General features: G+C 35.7%; 3 protein-coding genes across 3 annotated transcripts; 2 read left to right on the top strand and 1 right to left on the bottom strand.

Annotated features, from left to right (window-relative positions):
- Positions 1–98: 98 nt before the first annotated feature.
- On the top strand, positions 99–4,343 carry LOC148958941 (uncharacterized). The gene is made up of 2 exons (XM_089111175.1): positions 99–1,469; positions 3,925–4,343. The coding sequence occupies exons 1-2, from the start codon at positions 1,230–1,232 to the stop codon at positions 4,096–4,098; spliced, it is 414 nt and encodes a 137-aa protein (XP_088967301.1). The 5' UTR covers positions 99–1,229; the 3' UTR covers positions 4,099–4,343.
- Positions 4,344–5,307: 964 nt separating this feature from the next.
- Positions 5,308–13,575, bottom strand: LOC135693158 (uncharacterized). The gene is made up of 8 exons (XM_065211546.2): positions 13,343–13,575; positions 11,971–12,039; positions 10,626–10,777; positions 10,159–10,219; positions 9,636–9,886; positions 7,653–7,703; positions 6,630–7,295; positions 5,308–5,918 (listed from the first exon to the last, which is right to left on the bottom strand). The coding sequence occupies exons 1-8, from the start codon at positions 13,568–13,570 to the stop codon at positions 5,624–5,626; spliced, it is 1,773 nt and encodes a 590-aa protein (XP_065067618.2). The 5' UTR covers positions 13,571–13,575; the 3' UTR covers positions 5,308–5,623.
- Positions 13,576–13,582: 7 nt separating this feature from the next.
- LOC135693167 (small ribosomal subunit protein uS2m) lies at positions 13,583–16,857 on the top strand. Its single transcript, XM_065211556.2, has 4 exons — positions 13,583–13,682; positions 14,525–14,593; positions 15,122–15,315; positions 16,336–16,857. The coding sequence occupies exons 1-4, from the start codon at positions 13,613–13,615 to the stop codon at positions 16,756–16,758; spliced, it is 756 nt and encodes a 251-aa protein (XP_065067628.2). The 5' UTR covers positions 13,583–13,612; the 3' UTR covers positions 16,759–16,857.
- The last annotated feature ends 587 nt before the right edge of the window (positions 16,858–17,444 follow it).

Below are 17,444 nucleotides of genomic sequence, written 5' to 3'. Positions count from 1 at the left end.
TTGGCCTATTTTGGCATGCCTTCCCTTCTGGGAGGGGAGGGGGGGGGGGGGTTGGTGATTTCACATTGCTTTTTCCGAATTCCTCCAGTTTAAGAATTTTTAGGTCTTTGAAAGCTTACCATATCAGTTGAAGTGAATTGTTTTCGCCGAGTGATTTGACGTTGTCGCTTTAATTCCTACAAATAAAGACCATCAACTAACACCGTATTTGTCCTTTTGTTTCCTATTCCCCATTGTCCCCTTACGCTGACGGAATTACAATGTGAGTGGGGGGGGGTTACTTGATGTAAAGAGCCCCCAATGATACAGTGTCGAATGCTTTATCTAACTTCTCCAAGTTTTGTTTTCTGTGTCTTGGTTCCGCGAGAGGGCCTTCAGCCTCTATGGATTTTGGATATCTAGATATAGTAATTCAAAAAGTTCTCGACTGAAGTCAACCAAAGTCTTGTCTTCATAAAGGTCTATATTTGGCGATTTATACAGAGAAGATTCTCAGCAAAGTAGCTGTATCTAGAACTCTAGAACCACCATTTTCTGAGAATGAATTCAAGAATATTCTAGCACAAGGTCATTGGCTTTCTTCAGCTGGGAATTCTATGTTATTTATCCATGCTTGACCCCCTTACAATCAGTAATAGACAGTAAGCACACTTTGGATTGGTGCTTCCTTAAAGACTGAAGACCTGATCAAACATCCTTCTTATGAAACGGTTTTGCGATGTCAATATTTGTTGTCGTCACTCTTTCTTCAGTTTAGCTAATCTGTATTTTGCTTTCCTTTATTAATAACGCGCTTACAGCGTTTCTTACAAGAACTCGAGATAAAATTCCTCCTAAGGAATTGTAAAGTATTGTCTACAAGTCAACATATGTCTTTTGTTTCCCATATGCAATAAATTGCAATAGAACGGATTGTTACTGACGATTCGGACTTCATGTAACGGTGTGTTTTTATATTGACTCGAGTTGACAGTTTTGCTAGAGGCAGCGACAAGCGTCATTACTACGACAAGTACCAGCAGACGTTGTCTTCATCAGTCAGCAATACTTGCATGAACGGCAATTGGCTTGAAGATATCTCGTTTCCAACTATTGACACTGCTCAAACTTCTCGATCGTTTTAGGTCCCAAAATTGTCTTATTCTGCAAACATCCACTATTGATATATGAAATAGTTTCTGATGCATTAGCACAGCCTCCTCTCATTATCTTCCGCTACAAACATCATAATGGTGATGGTTATCAAAAGCAGATTTCGGGTGACTTGGAGCTATATACGGCTGTGTCTTTACCTTGCCTCCATTATCTGGGCGATCGATGCCGAGCTGTTTGTTTACAGTGAAATGCAATGCGAAGATTTGTGCCTACGTAGCACTAACTGCACCGGGTATAAATTGGAGAAGAAAGACGGAGACAGCAAGACAAAGTGTCATCTAATTTCAAATAAACATGAAACTTTGTTACTAAGAGTAAGTATATCTCTTTATCGATACAAATTAGACGATTTTGGTCACCAGTGTTATCATTGTTATATGCCTTTGTGTTTAGCTTTCGTCAGAGGAAAAACATAATGATAATTGACATCGGATATGAAATGTCCAACTTAATATCCAAATTTTATCATATCTTGCCAAACAACCGCCAACAGGTCTGTACTGCTTTTATATAAAAACATTTGTTGAAGTTCAGCGTGATATATGGGCTCCGACGCATGTTGGAAAGTAGGGGGCAAGGAAAAATTAAACAGTCATAGCGAAAGATTCTGAAGAAAGCTCTATTGCTTTGCAAAAAATAGAGGGACATGGCCCCCGGTCCCCCTTCGTCGGGGGCCCCGTGATACTAAAATGAAGGGAGATTTCTGTCTTAGTGCGGATCGAAATTTACATGTATAAATATCCGTTCAACTACTTGTAAATATCCATTCACCTTTGGACACAATCTGACATTTTATGCCAGGACAGAAACTATACCCTCCCCCTCCCACCCAAGTAGTTCGGCCTGCTTGATAAAGGAAAGCAGAAGTCGTTAATGTTGTCGTCCGATTTTAACAATTTAGGAATATACAGTCATCAAAATATAATGTTTCCTGGTGTCCAATTGAATTAAAAACATATCTTTATATCTGAATTTAAACAGATTGAAGCAAGTTTATTTAAGATCAAGAATTTCGTCTACAAGATCAAAGATATGCTAAAATATTTGTTTTAAATTCAATTTTTGGCATAATAGTGAAAAAGACAGGTTCACAATTGTCTTATAATTTTGATAAAGATGTGAATTGAAGTTCTCTTGCAGTTGTTAAGTTGTTGATAAAGCTATAAACTGGATTCAACCTTCAATCAGGGAATTGATTCTGTAAATAAGAATTATGACGAAAATGCTCTATGCCTGTTTGATATGATCAGAACTATCAAGCATGTGGTTATTTTTCAGGACAGTTTTCATTTCTCTTTGCTTTTACCAGTAAAAGAGACATAAAACAAACGTTTCATTTTATCTACAAGCATTAATACTGCTTTGTTATAAATTCCCCTGCTATTAAATGAAATCTCCGGGGCCTTCTTTGCTTCGCCTACGTTTTGAACTGCGTCTCCAAGGAGTCACGTGAGAACTAAGCCTTACGTAGTGGCCTTTCGTCTTCTTGTGTTGAAATTTTTGTTCGTTGCATTCAAGCAAAACGGTAAGCGATTCTGATAATTCGTTATGTTAAAATACAAAATCTTATTTAGCATTATTTACTTTGAAAAGCAATGCAGTTCTAGCTGGCTCGTTTTTCTTTGCAAGTTGTCGTTGTCGATAGATAAGCACAAGCGTGAATTATATAAACAAAATGAAGAAGATTTTAGACGATAAGCAATAAAAGAGGGTTCTAACACACTCTTTTGTGCATTATCTTTAAACAAACACAGCTAGTAAGCTTTCCATTAGAAATTAACAAAATCGAACTATTCATAAAAAATAAAACAGCTTTTGGTTGAATTTACTTGCGTCACGTGTCAACGCTTGCGCCTAATGTCTTTTCAATGTCATATTGATTTGTATTAAGCTGCCCCACACTTTTAGCTAAAGAAAATTTCTCTCACGAAGAGTGTAAGTTGAACTCATTAATGTTAGGTATATGCTCACTAAAACTGATGGTAAAAAATTTGTATTTTAGATTCAAGTTCAAAAAATGACCCTGCTATCATGAAAAATAAATATAATACGAAATGAGACAAAAACTGATATTTCGAGTAGTTTTGTTGACTTGCTTAAATGCCAGAAAAATTTATGCAGACACAAAGGCGTGTCTCATCCTTTAAGGTGTGGTAGTAAGATGAATGATTTCAAATACCGCTTTCGTGCGTTTCTACTTAAAGGACAAGTGACACACTTTTCACCCTATCTTTTCTTTTCATTAACTTATAGATCATCGTTTAGAAGTAAGTTTTTCCTGGTTTAGAACAAAAAATTCTAATCAGGGGGCGCAGGGGGCGCGATTTTGCTTTTTATCACGTGACCCTATGACGTACATTGTGATAACTCGGAATTTTCCTGTCATTATTAGAGAGTCTATAAAACACGACGCGACAGGTCCAGACGAACTAAATTCGTTTAGAAGCGTGTTGTAAACATTAATATTGCACTGTATACCAGTAGCAGCAATAACAGATTATCACAATCTACGTCATGGTGTCACGTGATTCATTTCCCGCCATAATTTTAAAAGGGTTTTTAAGTAGGAAAATGAATTCAGAAAGGAAAAATATTTCAACAACACTCTCATACAGCATTTAACTTTAAGTTAAAAGAAGAAAAAAAATTGGCGCCAAAAGCGTGTCACTTGTCCTTTAAATATTCAGCATTAAAGCAGCCCAACCTTTTGCGCCCCCTCCCCGAGTATAAATGGTTCGATTATTCTGTTTTGGATCTCGTCTTTTACAGGACCGGCTAGCTCTGAAGTGTAGCCCCAACCCATGTCAACATGGCGGAACCTGCATTGAGGATCCCAAGAGGTGCAGGAAGATATTTTGCACTTGCAAAAAAAATTGGACGGGAACAGTTTGTGAAATTAAGGATAAAGATGCTGGTGGAGCCGTACTTTCAGACTGTGCCTGACTGGGATATTTGGTAAGCTTTAAGAACAGGCGATTCATGTTTCTATGGAGTTATTTTGTTGTAAAGACTTTAAAAAGGCAGGACGGTTAAAGTAGAGACTTCTTTGAACAAATCGAACCGAGAAAAGTTAATGCAGAGGAACTCACAATAGCAAGAATAATGATAGTTTCTAGACATATCACAGCAGAAATTTGTAGATTTTTTAGACTTTCAAATAGCATAATTCAGGACCTTTTCGCGCATAATGAGATCTTTTGATGTTCTTAAATCATGTGCTCCCATTTGATCTTTTCTCTCGTGATGATATTATTTCACTTGAAAATGAATATTATAAACTTGATTATATGCACCTTATAATCATACCGACAAAATTCTTAGCAAAGAAGTTCTTACTACAATTTGATTTATGATAAGAGTTTATTTGGCAAAAGAGTTGAGCTACTAAACATACTATATGCAATAAAATCACACCAGACCAGAAAAATTTACTTCAACCACAAAATATTAATGAAATGCGTTCTGAACTAGCCTTGGTTCTACCAATTCTAAACGAAAACGGTATTTAAATTGTTTTTGTTTTGTGGAAAGCTGTTTGTGCCTTTGAAAAAACATAACAAAGTACGTAATCAACACCCCCCCCCCCAAAATCAATAACCCATACCCCTATTGTATACTATTGTTACCTTGAAGCTTGACACAATAAGAAAACCTTTTTCCTAACACGGAACATAAAGAGAGGGGGGGGGGGGTTTATCCGATGTCAGGTTGATTTCACAATTTATCCCGATAACAAAGTTTGCCGAGTAAGCTACAGTATAATCCGGTTATGACGTACTTTAAGGGACCAGCGTATTAAGTACGTTATATCCGAAGTACGTTGTAACGAGGGTAAGTAAAAATTGACTAAAACCAAGCACACCTTTTGCCAGGACCAAGTACACCAGTACGTTAAATCCGAAAGTACGTAATAACCGAGTACGTTATAACGGGATTCTACTGCCAAGTAAAAAGCCAATTCATGACTCTTGAAGGCAGTCATAAGCCACCTTCATCCCGTAGCACAGCATGGACAGAGCTATTTGTTAAGCAGAGATAGTGGAGTTCTTACAGTTCACAACAGTATGAGCCCCCAGTTAAACAACTCCTTTGACAAACACATATAACAAAAAACAAGCAGGAAACGGAAGACGAGTCTAAAAAATAACCTGGTTTTCATATGAGAATCATAATATCGAAAAAACCACAAGTATAATACAATGCAATTTTAAAAGGAAAAAATCTACCTTGATATTTAGTTGTAAAAGATAAAATCATAAAGTAACAACTGTTTTTTGCAAGGAATCCCATTTTGCAAAACTGACTCCATAAAATTGACATCTGTCCTTTTGAAAAACTCACGAAAGCCTGTAAGCAAATCGACGGAAGGGGATCCGGCAAGAAGAACCCATGCATAAGATGCCTCTTTTCAGGTCATTAAAAACAATTATTTCATCTCAGTATGTTGCAAGAGCTTATCATTGACAGGCTAGCTCTCTTCTTCCTTAAGAATGTCTTCCTTGTGCTTCTTTTTCGTCTTCTTGTGCCTGTGCTTTCTTTTGCCGGTGTCTTCATCTTCGTCTCCTTCTTTACGCCTGCTTTTCTTTTTCTTTTGCTTCGATTTGCTTTTTTTATGGCGCTCTTCATCCACCTCGCTCCCATCCCGCAATTCACCTGCTTCTAAATCGTCATCTTCTATTCGCGATTTTTCATCAACACCATCTTGAACATGAGCTGCTCTCGATTTTTTGTCTTTTCCTAAGCTCGAGCTTCGGTCTCTGTCCCTATTCAGAACAAAATCACAAACGATTATTTTTGTTGCTGGAGAAAAAATCATGAATTACTAATAATGAAAAACTTTTAATCATTTTTACTATTAGAAATGAAATCGTATTGAATATTCATGGATCTTGAGAGGGACAAGGAACGCGGAGGACTATTTCGTCAAATTTCATTCATATATTACAACAATTTAACATCAGTTCTTTACTAAAAGCCCATTAATATCGCCAACTTACAATTTTAGGAGACAAAACGTGTTTCTTGGATTTATGAACTTCTGTTGATAAAGTTTCAATTTGATTGATAGCTCGATGTTAACATAATAAAACTTTCCAATCAACAAATTAATTTTTCCAGCATAATTAACGATTAAACTTGGATCCTCAAAGGCATTGAGTCATGGTAAATAGGCCTTCTCTATAGGGGGTCATTTGGTTTCGGCGTGATCGTTGCTGTTTCACGTGATATTGGCATTTTTGATTTTTCCAGACTGGCTTAGATTGTATGCTAGCTATCTTTAGAAACACTAAAAAAACTTCTATTTCTGAGCGAAAAATTGCCACTATTTTTTAAACCTAAAAAGATTAATAACGATTCTAAGAAATTAGCCGTACAACCTCTTCAACAATGCCTCTTAAAAAACTGTTCCTTCTTCACATAATTCCTCATTTTCAGCTAGTTTCTATATAACAAACATGAGAAATTGTACTTGCCTTTTCGACTGCAATTTCCTGTTATCATCTTCAGAGGATCTTGGCCGATCTTTGGAAGTGCTTTTCCTGTCATTCACATCTTTACCATTTTGTGCATCCAAACCATCATCCTCTCGGGGAATCTTCTTCTCGGAGTTGTGCCTATCCTTACTATAGCTCTTTCTTTCTCTACTTTCCCTTGACCTTTCATTACTGTAACTCCTATGAGCCTTCTCTTTGCTACGGCTTCTCATGTCTCTGCCACGGTTTCTTCTGTCTCGGCTCAAACTCCTTCGCGTCCTTTCAAGGTCTCTGCTTCTGCTTCTGCTTGACCTCCTACCCGTACGCACCTTATCACCATGTTTTGCCTGCCTCTCTTTGGAAACAGCGTCTCTGCTACGACTTCTTTTCTCTCGACTCCGACTTCTTCTTAATCTATTTCTAACTCTTTCTTTACTCAGACTTCTTCTGTCACTTCTTCTTGACCTTTCACCACTGCGGCTTTGTCTATGGCGTGCACGTTCAGCACTGCGGCTACGTCTACGCGGGCTTCTCCGCCGTGGTGACCTTTCGCGACTTTTGCTTCGTCTATCTACGTTTCGACTTGGTCTTTCTACACTGGGACTTCTTCTTCTACGTGCTTCCCTTGGGCGTTCATCTCGCACAGAACGATCCCGACTTCTGCTTCTGTTAGAGAAAGGTAGGAAAATGTATTAAAGAATAAGTCAATACCTTTCACCAATAAGCCTTTAAAATTTCAAAAAGAGCTTTATAAAAAATACACAGAAGTTTTATGGCTAAAAATGCTGAGACATTAACAAGAAACCAAACTAGTAATATTCCACCAATCCCCTCCCTCTAAAATCAATGTTGTTACAAGAACGGTTTGTAATGCGTACTTTCTCACTTATACTGTAACCATCTCAATTAGCATTGACATCGAGCGACGGGGGTAAAGGTGCCTAGTGGATATAACATGCAGAAAACGCATTTATATAAAGACTGTAGGTAATTACCCAATACAAAAATATGTTGCAGACATACCGATGATGCATTTTTGAATACTTTTCAGCTTCACCAAAATCAGCTTCACCCCTGAAATTGAGAGGAAACTCAACGATAAAACTAAACACGGGCATTAAGATAGAAAACTAAAGCTGCAATTGTAAAACAAAGCATAAGGCAATCTGGTTTTAAAATCTGTTGCATTTGAAAAAGAGGGGTGCTACTGTATTTAAAATCAACGACCCCCAAAAAGGGGTAATATTCGAGCTTTCGTGGTTTAAGTCTCAAACGGACAGCCAAAATGACTATTGTCTTCCTCCTTGTTACAAAGATAGCCAAAATTTATTACCTTCTTATTTTACAAGAAAGACGTCAATTTATACTGTAAGTTTCTAACTATCTCCTGTCAGTTTTTCAAAGAACCAAACTCTCGTTTACCTAAATCAACAGCATAACAGAAAAATTCTAATCGGAAAAAGCAGCTTTGCAAAAAAGTCTTAATTAAAAATATTTAAGCTTGTGTTGCATGCTAGCAAACTGTGTCTTAGTGTTGAAATTCAGTTAACTAAAATCTACAAAATGGAGTGCATCGTGCAATATACTGATACCATAGTAACCATTCTTGAGCAATAAATATGATACCTGTGCATACCATATTTTACATTGATGAAACCAGGATACCGTATAGGCTGTTTTGTAATCCTAATAAAGTCAATCACATCATACTTCATACTGCTTGTCTAGCATATATCTATTTATCTATGCATTGTGTCAGTTTAAAAGCAATTGCAACTGGTTTTAAGATTGGCCACCCAAGTCATGGCTATGAGAATCAGGAACCTTCTCCAAATATGCAAATTATTTTTCAAATACCAGATAAGACTAGCTTTGTTTGACAACCACAACTTTAGTGTCACAACACCCCCTCTCTAGTAGGTACTGACAATACCCTGGTTAAATTTTGGCAAAAAACTACCAAAAAGGGCATTCCATTTACAAGCTACTTGTTTAACATGAGTAGTCTTTGCCCTTACTGTTTTATCTCTCTCAGTTTTTAACACCATTCAAATCAGCATGAAATAGGAAATTTCCAAACCAGCACCTGCAAATGTGAACAGCTGTATTTAGAAACACTCAATTTTGCTCTAAGCAGTTGTGAGAGGACTTTGCACTTTGTTGTATAAGGCATTATGAAGATAGGAGGCTTCATCTGTTGTCTTTAAACATACTGCTGATACATCAGCTAATTTGAACATTTAATGCCTCCTCTATCCGCAAGGCACCTTCTTTTCACAAGTACTGTCTCATTCAAGTAACAACTTACTACGCTGATTGGTTTATTAAAATTCTTCTAGAGAAATGAGCCACGAAGATTGAAAGCTGTTTGCTTAGACTGCACCAAACTAATTTGAAACTAAAAACTGGAAAATCTGATAAAGACACCATGTTTAACAATAGCAAAAAGCATAAATTGATAAATTACATACCTAGGTAAATTTCATGTATATAATTAATGAAATTCAGAACAATTTAGATTAAGTAATTGAACATATGTTTAAAAAACCAGAACACCAACAGCCTAAGAATGAAAAAAACTCAACCTTACATCAAAGTTGGTTTCCTTTTATTGGACAAATCTTTAATATCGACTGAGTATACAATGCAAGCCATATTTTATTTATTGCCTAATCTCTTTTCTCCAATGCTATGCAGAAGAAATGGAACCCCAGACTGAAAATCCTTTTGAACAATTTTTATTCATAAATATAAGTATTTTTCAAGATTCTTTCTAAATTTCAACATAAAGAAAAATATATATATCATTAAGAATAATATATATAAAGAACATAAAGAAGACATAAAGACATAGAGACATAAAGAAAAACATATATACATATCATTAAAAGCAAATCCCATCTTTCAATAGCATTGTAATAGCAATTGCCTAAAGGTTTTTGAAAACAATCATTAATTTACAGTACCAAAACAAAACCAAGAATAAAAAGATTGAGTGGGCCTTACCTTGTTCTATATTCCCCATCTTCTTCCCGTTTTGATTTCGCATAGCGCTCAGCCTCCCCCCAACCTTCATCAGCCTTCCTCTTGTGATCATCACAAAGATTCAGCTCTGTCAGCCTCTCTCTAATGTCTTTCTCAACAGGCACAGGGATCCTAGGAAATAGCGTCCCATACCATTCCAATTTAAGTAAAAAACTACGGACAAGTTGTCCAATTGTCATTGTGCAACCCCCACCAGCCTTAACATCCAGTTCCTACGAAAGAATAAAAAGTGATATTTAGATGATATAATATGCTAGAGCTAATGATATACAACTGAAACTAACATTGAGCAAATAAAAACACGAGTGAAGCATAAAAATTGTTGCTTTTTGATGCAGCCATTTTCAGTGTAAAATATTTTCTTCAAAACAAAATAAGTAAACAGACTGCCACAATAAAACTCCTTCTGGTCTAACTAATCACAAAGTTCTTTATTTATGAACTTGAGTTGAAAATCACCCAAACCTCTTTCATATCCACGCACCTCTTCATCTTCTAAATAAGGTTCCAGCCAAGACCAAAGCTCTTTTGGTTGAAGGCAATACCTAAAATAAGGTGAATCAAAACACTAGAATTTTGCTACTCAATTTTTTAAAGACAGTTTTGTGAGATTCCCTTCCCATGAAAAACTTGGTTAATTGGGAATATGTTTGTTAATACCCTTCCAAAAGCATTGAATTCTTATGAGTAAATCTCCCATTCTGCTTTCTACTTATTCTGTCCCTTAACTTGACACACTCAGAATAAATAATATTTTAAATTCTTTGAAAACAGTAGCTTTAAGACTGTTAGAACTAGACAAAAAAAACCAATCGAAAATATTCAGATATTTTGCAAGTATTTGAAAAGAAAACTTGGATCAACACGAAAGGTTTATATTACAAAGTTAGGGTGCAAATCAAATGTTACAAAGGAATCAATGATACTCAGACATTCTGATGAATTTGTTACCTGATGTACATAAACCCTATTCCTCTAATGTATGGGGAATCGCAGTGATCAATCAATCCTTTCAGTTGCTTTCTTGTTAGTTTCAATGTAAACATTTTGAAGAGCAGACAGTAGCATGAAGAAACAATACCACCAGCTCCTACACCTCGTACCTCAAAAAGAAAATTATAAAATTTTGCTGTCAAAACATATATAAAAAGGTATTTGTATTTTTTGAGTAATATTACGACAAAGACTCTTGCGTTTCATCACTTATTCAGCTGGTAATTGCCCAAGATCATTTTTTAAAAAATAAATTCCTTTAACTCATGGATTTTCTAAATGAAATGTCAAGTTGCTAATGAAAACAAAGTATTTTGCTTCATTATTCACAATTGGTATCATTACATGAAAGAGTTTGTTTAAAAACGGCCCATAATCACAGAGAAAGCCAAAGGTCAGGCAGTCATTGGCAGATGGTACCCAAACACCCCCTCAGGCTCTGGAGGATTTCCTTCCTCAAACATTGCTGGATGAATGATCACCCTGATAAGATCATCCATGTGGGTAATTTGTCACCCTTGTAAAAAAAGGTTTTGTCACATAGTTAAGCTGATTTCCTCAATTATACATCAATAAAATATTTCCTGAGATTTTGGCAAAATCAAAATTAAGATATTTAACTTAATATCTGTGAGCCTGACTGTGATGTGTTGATCATTGATTTCCCTTTACACCACATTTAAATTATTATCTGAGGTAGACAAACACAGCTTCATTGCAATCAGGAATATCTTCATATACAAATACTGTAGTTAACAGTAGCTAAATAATCATTACTTCTTTTATCCTTAAGTAAACATTTGGTACCTTGATGTTTACTTGATACTTAAAGCAACCTTTTAGTATTTGCATTAGCATTTGTGCATTTAATAACAAAGTTCTTTCCACAGTGTTACTACTGGCAACAAGAGAACAATAAAATTTTCATTTGCTTAAGAGCAACAAGCTACTGACTATACTTAATCACAAGATTTGTAAAAATTTTTCTTGCAGCCTTTGCATTTTCACAGACCTTACAAAAACTGGGTATGGGGTTAAAGGTGATTTGAAGATTATAAAATGTAGAGTAATTCATTCTTGAGCAACTGGGCAAGTTAGCTACCGAGCACTTTACATTTTCAGAATTTATGAAGAAAACGCCATTAGTAAAATGAAAGAAAATGAAATCTTCTTCTCTGCAAGTCCAGAAATATCAGTGACTATCAAAATTGCTTGCAAATAGTCGCTCATCTAATAAGGATATCTTTGGAAATACAAAAACTATCATGGAAAATTGATCCTTTAATTTTAAACACAAACTCACCCCTCCACACATTCCAACTTGACCAGACGTCTTTCTACTTCCTTTTTCCCAAGGTTCAAGATGACTGACCTGCAAAGCAACATGTTATAGTTGCAATCAATAAATTAAAACTTTAAATTATTATGAAAAAGCTTTATAGAACAAATTAACAAAACATCTAGTAGGGTGGTGCCGCTCACAAATTTTTACTTGATTAGTACCATTATCTTTTCCTGCCATCTGCCGCTATAATCATGGTTGAGTTTTTTTTAACAAGATTATCTTGTTTGATCATAATGCCAAAAAATGACTCAGAAGTTGATCGAGAAACATTTCTCTTCTTGCTCAGGCTTCAAATAAGACCTGGTTACATTGATTTACTCACAAACTTAAACTTAGCAATTAACAAGAGACTGGTCTCTAGCAATCACCAATGTAATTAACAAGCATTTATTTTTGTATTTGTTTACAAGCTGAAACCTGTATGGCAAAGCCATCCCAAACAACCTTGTCTTTACTATCAAGGTGTTTCTCCCAAGCTGCAATAAAGATGCAGTTCATCTATCGTTAATGGAACATTCAAGGAATTATTTTAGATGTTAAAAACGCATCATTTCTCTTCTCAAGTTGATATTAGCCCACTGCACAAGACTGGAAACTTTGTTTCTTGTGCGGGCAAGCTTACGCACCTGACTGTGCGCCTGAAATCACACACTTTTTGGAAATTTGTATTGTTATTAATGTGATATGTATTCAAATAGGGACTTTGCACGGCCAAAATGCAAAAGTGTGCAGATGGAAAATTTGAGTGTGCTGGCAATATATCGCGGGCGCACTTTCCAGTCTGCCCACTGCACAAAGATGATCAAAACTCAAGTCCAGACACTTTCCATGGATGTTTGCACATGTAAAATTCAAGTGAAAAATTGTTGGATAGAAACTCTATATTTGGAACAACAGAGAACATTTTCACAACTGAACTTTTTCAAATGTGGGAAAAAAATTTGAAATCGTGCAAAGAAAATTTAATGCTGCAAGATAGGCAAACTTTCCTCCAGTCTCTAGTTTGGACCATGATTTTCTGCTTTTTGCCAATAAACAACTTTTAAGACATCGGAGTTAAATATCACACTCGTGTGCTCTTGATTTGAATGAAAACAAAAATGCAGTTCCTTTCAGATACGGGGCCTTTTGGTAACGACTGTCTTCTTTCTTAACTTCAGTCAGTAGTTAAGGTTCCCGGCATAATCCGCCATTTTTATCGTATGTCAATGACCTGTATTCATTGAAATGGCTTTATAGTAACGCTAAATTCAAAGAGAGAGCTAAAGAGGAAAACGATCGAGTAAAAGAAAAAATTGAACAAAAAAGAAGCGCGGCAAGTAGGCCTTACCTTATAATAGATTTCATCAACCACTTCATGATATGTTTTCAGTGTAAAAAGGTCAGTCTTAAAATAAGGCGATGACAGGATATTCGTATGAATCATATTGTTTATATTCATGGTCATTGCATTGCCCCATGTCTGAATAGCGTTGCCTTGTTTCTTCTTCCGATTTTCACTATCTTCGACGTCCATTTTGAAGTGTAATAGCGCCTTCAGAATTTTGAAATGCTTCATGTAAATCAGTATTGCATTTTACATGAAAAAGAGGTCTTTCCCATGATGGCTGAGAAGATGGCGGCGAGGCTCAGATCAGCATTTGCCCAGTGCAGAAGACCATTGCAGAAAGGTATCTAAATTCAGGTGTTTTAAAACAATTATAACATGAAACTTTACGATGTATGACACTGTCACCACCAAATTCAAGGGTTTTTGTTCACCTGCTCTTCCTTCCTGAATGAAAGCACTTTCCTGTGAGATCTTGTGAGCGCAACGAGGCTCTTCCATACATAACAAGAACCGGTGCATTCACAGAACATGCACAATTAGTTTTCCGCCAATTCGCGTGCATTTTTTGCGTGCAACCAATATAAGGTTTAAAAGAAGCTTTGCACAAGGAAAACTTGCAAGTTGCAAACATTATGGGGCCCTTTGAAGATAAATGATATCCCCAAAGCGACATGAATAAGAGTCACCAAATGTCCTTTTACCACTACCAGCACAACATAACAAAGCATGAAAAACATACAAAATACTGTAGTGATGGCTAGCAGTCTGTTACAGATCGTTGCAAAGTTTCTTGTTGTTGTTAGTTAATGTCTTGTTAATACTCTTGAAGAATATGCAAATTGACATTGAAGGCCACACAGGATGGGAAGGAAACCAAGCATTTATAAATCAATTTTTTTAGGGTTTGGTTAACAAATCTCTGCACCAGTAGACAGACAAAAAGGAAAATTTTGTATTTCTACCAAAATTAATGCTGATATTATTACAGTTATATCTTCAAAATACTGAATTCCTGTTTCTTGGTCTGACACTGGAAGAACCAAACATAATTAATTGGTCTTCCATCTAAAAACATTGTCTGTTTTATTTCATCACAACTTCATGATAATTTCTAAAGATAGTAATTGATTGTAAATATTGCCTGTTCTCTTCTATTTACGTTTTCATTTTTATATTCTTTAGGTATACATATGCAGAGATGCTTTTCATCTGCTGCAGTTGAATTGGATTCAGTTGAGCCCAGAGACAAAGGTATGAAACATGTTTTTTCCTTGAATGATGACAGTATATTTATTAATTTAAACACTTGTGCAGCAGGTTCTTGTGTTCCCGTTATTCTTACACCAATTGATCCTTGAAAGCCCATGACAATAAACTGAGTGTGACCATTAATGAAGTTTAATTTAACAGTTTGCATGTTTAGGTCTAAATTTTGTGTGTCTGGTGACGTTATGCTAAGTGACCCTAAGCAGAGTAAACTTTACTTTATGGAATGCTAAGTGTCAATTCTATGTAACAGATAAATAGCAAAACAGTCCCCCTCAATGCTTTTGTTTTGTTTTTATTCTTTGTAAATGGTATCTTACCAAGAAAAATTGCTTGAGGATCACATTCTGATATTTTTTATGCATGTTCTTGTTTGTGTACTTTTTTTTACACAATCATATGCTAATAAGGTTTTTTTCTGTCTAAAAGAGCAAGCAGAAACATTTCCATTAAAAACTTGTGTTCCAAAAAGACATAGAAGTTAATTTTTAAGTAGCACCTTACTATTTTCAGATACCAAAAATATGCTGAAAAGCAAGGATTTCTTTGATGTGAAGTCTCTAGTCAAACTTAGTGATTTGTTCAATGCAAGAGTGCACTTAGGACATCAGGAAGGATGTTGGAATGGTCACATGAAGCCATATATTTATGGCTCAAGAGCACATCATCACATTATCGACTTGAATAAAACAATAAATCATTTGCAGGTTGGTTGTTTTACCTTAAGTAGGATGAAAAGATGTCAATTCAGCTCTGTTTATTTTTTCTTGACAATGTCTCTTTCTTTAATAAACATACATTTATGGCTCATGTGCACATTATCACATTATAGACTTGAATAAAACAATAAATCATTTGCAGGTTGGTTACCTTAAGTAGGATAAAAAGATGTCAATTCAGCTGTTTTTTTCCTTGACACTGACTTAAACACCCTGGCACTTAAAAAAAGATATAAACATTTGTGTTCCTGCTTATTGGGGTGCTTAAAAAAGAAGGCTCTTGTTGCTATGTTGAATAAAATGCCTTTTCTGAAAAAAACTTTTCAAAACTTTTGTTTAACAGAATTTATCATCTGAAGTGAATTTTCATCACTTATTACTTAGCATTAAAACTAAACAACCTAGAAAGACATTTTTGCAATAGTTTCACAAATATCCTTCTTTTAAAACCATTTTGTGTTAAAGGGTTCTTATACGTTTATTATTTTGAAAATTGTATTGTTTTTCAATGGTTGGTAGCTGGTGAAAAGAGCATGGCCCAACTCACTGTCCAATTACTGAAAATTAAAACTGAGGGGCCATTCGCCCTTGCAAATAGCACCAAATATGTCCATTGTTTTTATAAAAGTAAGCTCAGAGACAGGCGACCTTGGGGTTTTGTCTTACTGTTCAAAACTCCTCGAATGATGCTCTGCTTCTAAACTTCTGCCTTAAATAAAATTGTACCATTCCAGCCCGAATTCTGTAAGGATTCAAATCACAGTATTGTGGAATCTGTTTATATTTTAGCCAATAAGAAGAAATAATATAATGTTTCAGTTATTGTTTTTAGATGAAAGATGGTATTATTTTCTTCGTCATTATTGTCTAATAGTTTAAAACTTCTCTCTTCCTGTCTCGTTTCTGTTTATTTGTTTGTTTGTTTGATTGTTTGTTTGTTTGTCACATAGCTTTTTGTTTGCAAATTATATATTTCTCTTATTTAGATTTTTTTCAATTTTTCAACAGGTCGCACTGAATGTCTTATGTCACGTGGTTTATCGAAACGGAATTGTTTTGTTCCTTAATACTCATCCTCGTTTTGAATATCTATACCAGAAAACAGCCCGTGAGGCTGGTGAATATTGCATTACACAGAAGTGGCGTGGCGGAACTCTTACAAATGCTGCAAAACTGCTTGGACGCGTGAGGTTACCAGATCTTATAATTACTTCAAGTATAAACTCATTTGGCGAAAATTTGTTACCTCTGAAAGAGGCTGCGATGTGTAATATCCCAACAATTGGTATTGTAGACACTGATTGTGACCCAAGGCTTATAACTTACACAATCCCTGGGAATGATGACACACAAGATGCAATGGAGCTTTACTGTCATCTTTTTAAGACTGCTATACTCAGAGCAAAAGAATTGAGAGACAAAATGTCATAGCTCTTGTGGTTCAGTTTTCTGAAAAGCTCAACACGTTTCAGACAGATAAGGTAAACTGTGTTATTACCATGGATATTAATTAAATGAAAAGCGAATGTAGTTTAATATGATTGATACTTGAACAAGCCTACTGAAAAGGGTTGCAATGGGGTTTCCCTGAGGTCATGGTAGAGTATAATTCATATGTTGGTTTGAGCTGAGATCAACATTTTGGTTCAGGAAAAAGAAAATATCAAAGTAATAATATTGATGCAATAAAAAAAATCCACCTGTTTGGCTCATTTATAAAGCAGAATTTGATGGATTTATCAGTAATACTTTCACCTCATCCAATGGAAGAGGATCCTACGTTACAGGGCTCTCGGGTGGGGGAAGGTGGGGGGCTGGGGGGTGGGCTTTGGTGTGGCTTTGGGAGGTGTGCATAAAGAAAAAGTTGAAATCCGCTAGACAGTTCAGTAAATGGTTACCATATGGGGATACTGTAGAAAGCAAAAAGCTTCAATTACCACCTCGTAATATCATCAGAGTTGTTCACAGTAAGAATGTCAAAGTTTCAGCTTATTAGTTTTGAAAAAGGATAAACATCTTTGATGACTGTTTCTTGAATTCACTGCAATGAATTGATCACAATCAGTGGCATTTGCCTTCTTGCACCAGTTGATGAAGTACCGTAAAAGCTCTATTAA

This window comes from Rhopilema esculentum, chromosome 11 (genome assembly GCF_057945365.1).
Source record: "Rhopilema esculentum isolate cy_ngs chromosome 11, ASM5794536v1, whole genome shotgun sequence".
NCBI classification, from domain to species: Eukaryota; Metazoa; Cnidaria; class Scyphozoa; order Rhizostomeae; family Rhizostomatidae; genus Rhopilema; species Rhopilema esculentum.
Note: the sequence above shows the minus strand (reverse complement) of the source record. Positions and strands in the feature narration are given on the sequence as shown.

Bases quoted from the DNA above. Each gene is read 5' to 3' on its own strand.
- LOC148958941 (XM_089111175.1), top strand. From the start codon at position 1,230: ATGGTGATGGTTATCAAAAGCAGATTTCGGGTGACTTGGAGCTATATA. The intron at 1,470-3,924 runs GTAAGTATATCT...CGTCTTTTACAG, and splicing joins ATGAAACTTTGTTACTAAGA to GACCGGCTAGCTCTGAAGTG.
- LOC135693158 (XM_065211546.2), bottom strand. From the start codon at position 13,570: ATGAAGCATTTCAAAATTCTGAAGGCGCTATTACACTTCAAAATGGAC. The intron at 7,704-9,635 runs GTAAGGCCCACT...TCTCAATTTCAG, and splicing joins GATGGGGAATATAGAACAAG to GGGTGAAGCTGATTTTGGTG. The intron at 5,919-6,629 runs GCAAGTACAATT...TGTTCTGAATAG, and splicing joins AGGAAATTGCAGTCGAAAAG to GGACAGAGACCGAAGCTCGA.
- LOC135693167 (XM_065211556.2), top strand. From the start codon at position 13,613: ATGATGGCTGAGAAGATGGCGGCGAGGCTCAGATCAGCATTTGCCCAG. The intron at 14,594-15,121 runs GTATGAAACATG...TACTATTTTCAG, and splicing joins AGTTGAGCCCAGAGACAAAG to ATACCAAAAATATGCTGAAA. The intron at 15,316-16,335 runs GTTGGTTGTTTT...ATTTTTCAACAG, and splicing joins AAACAATAAATCATTTGCAG to GTCGCACTGAATGTCTTATG.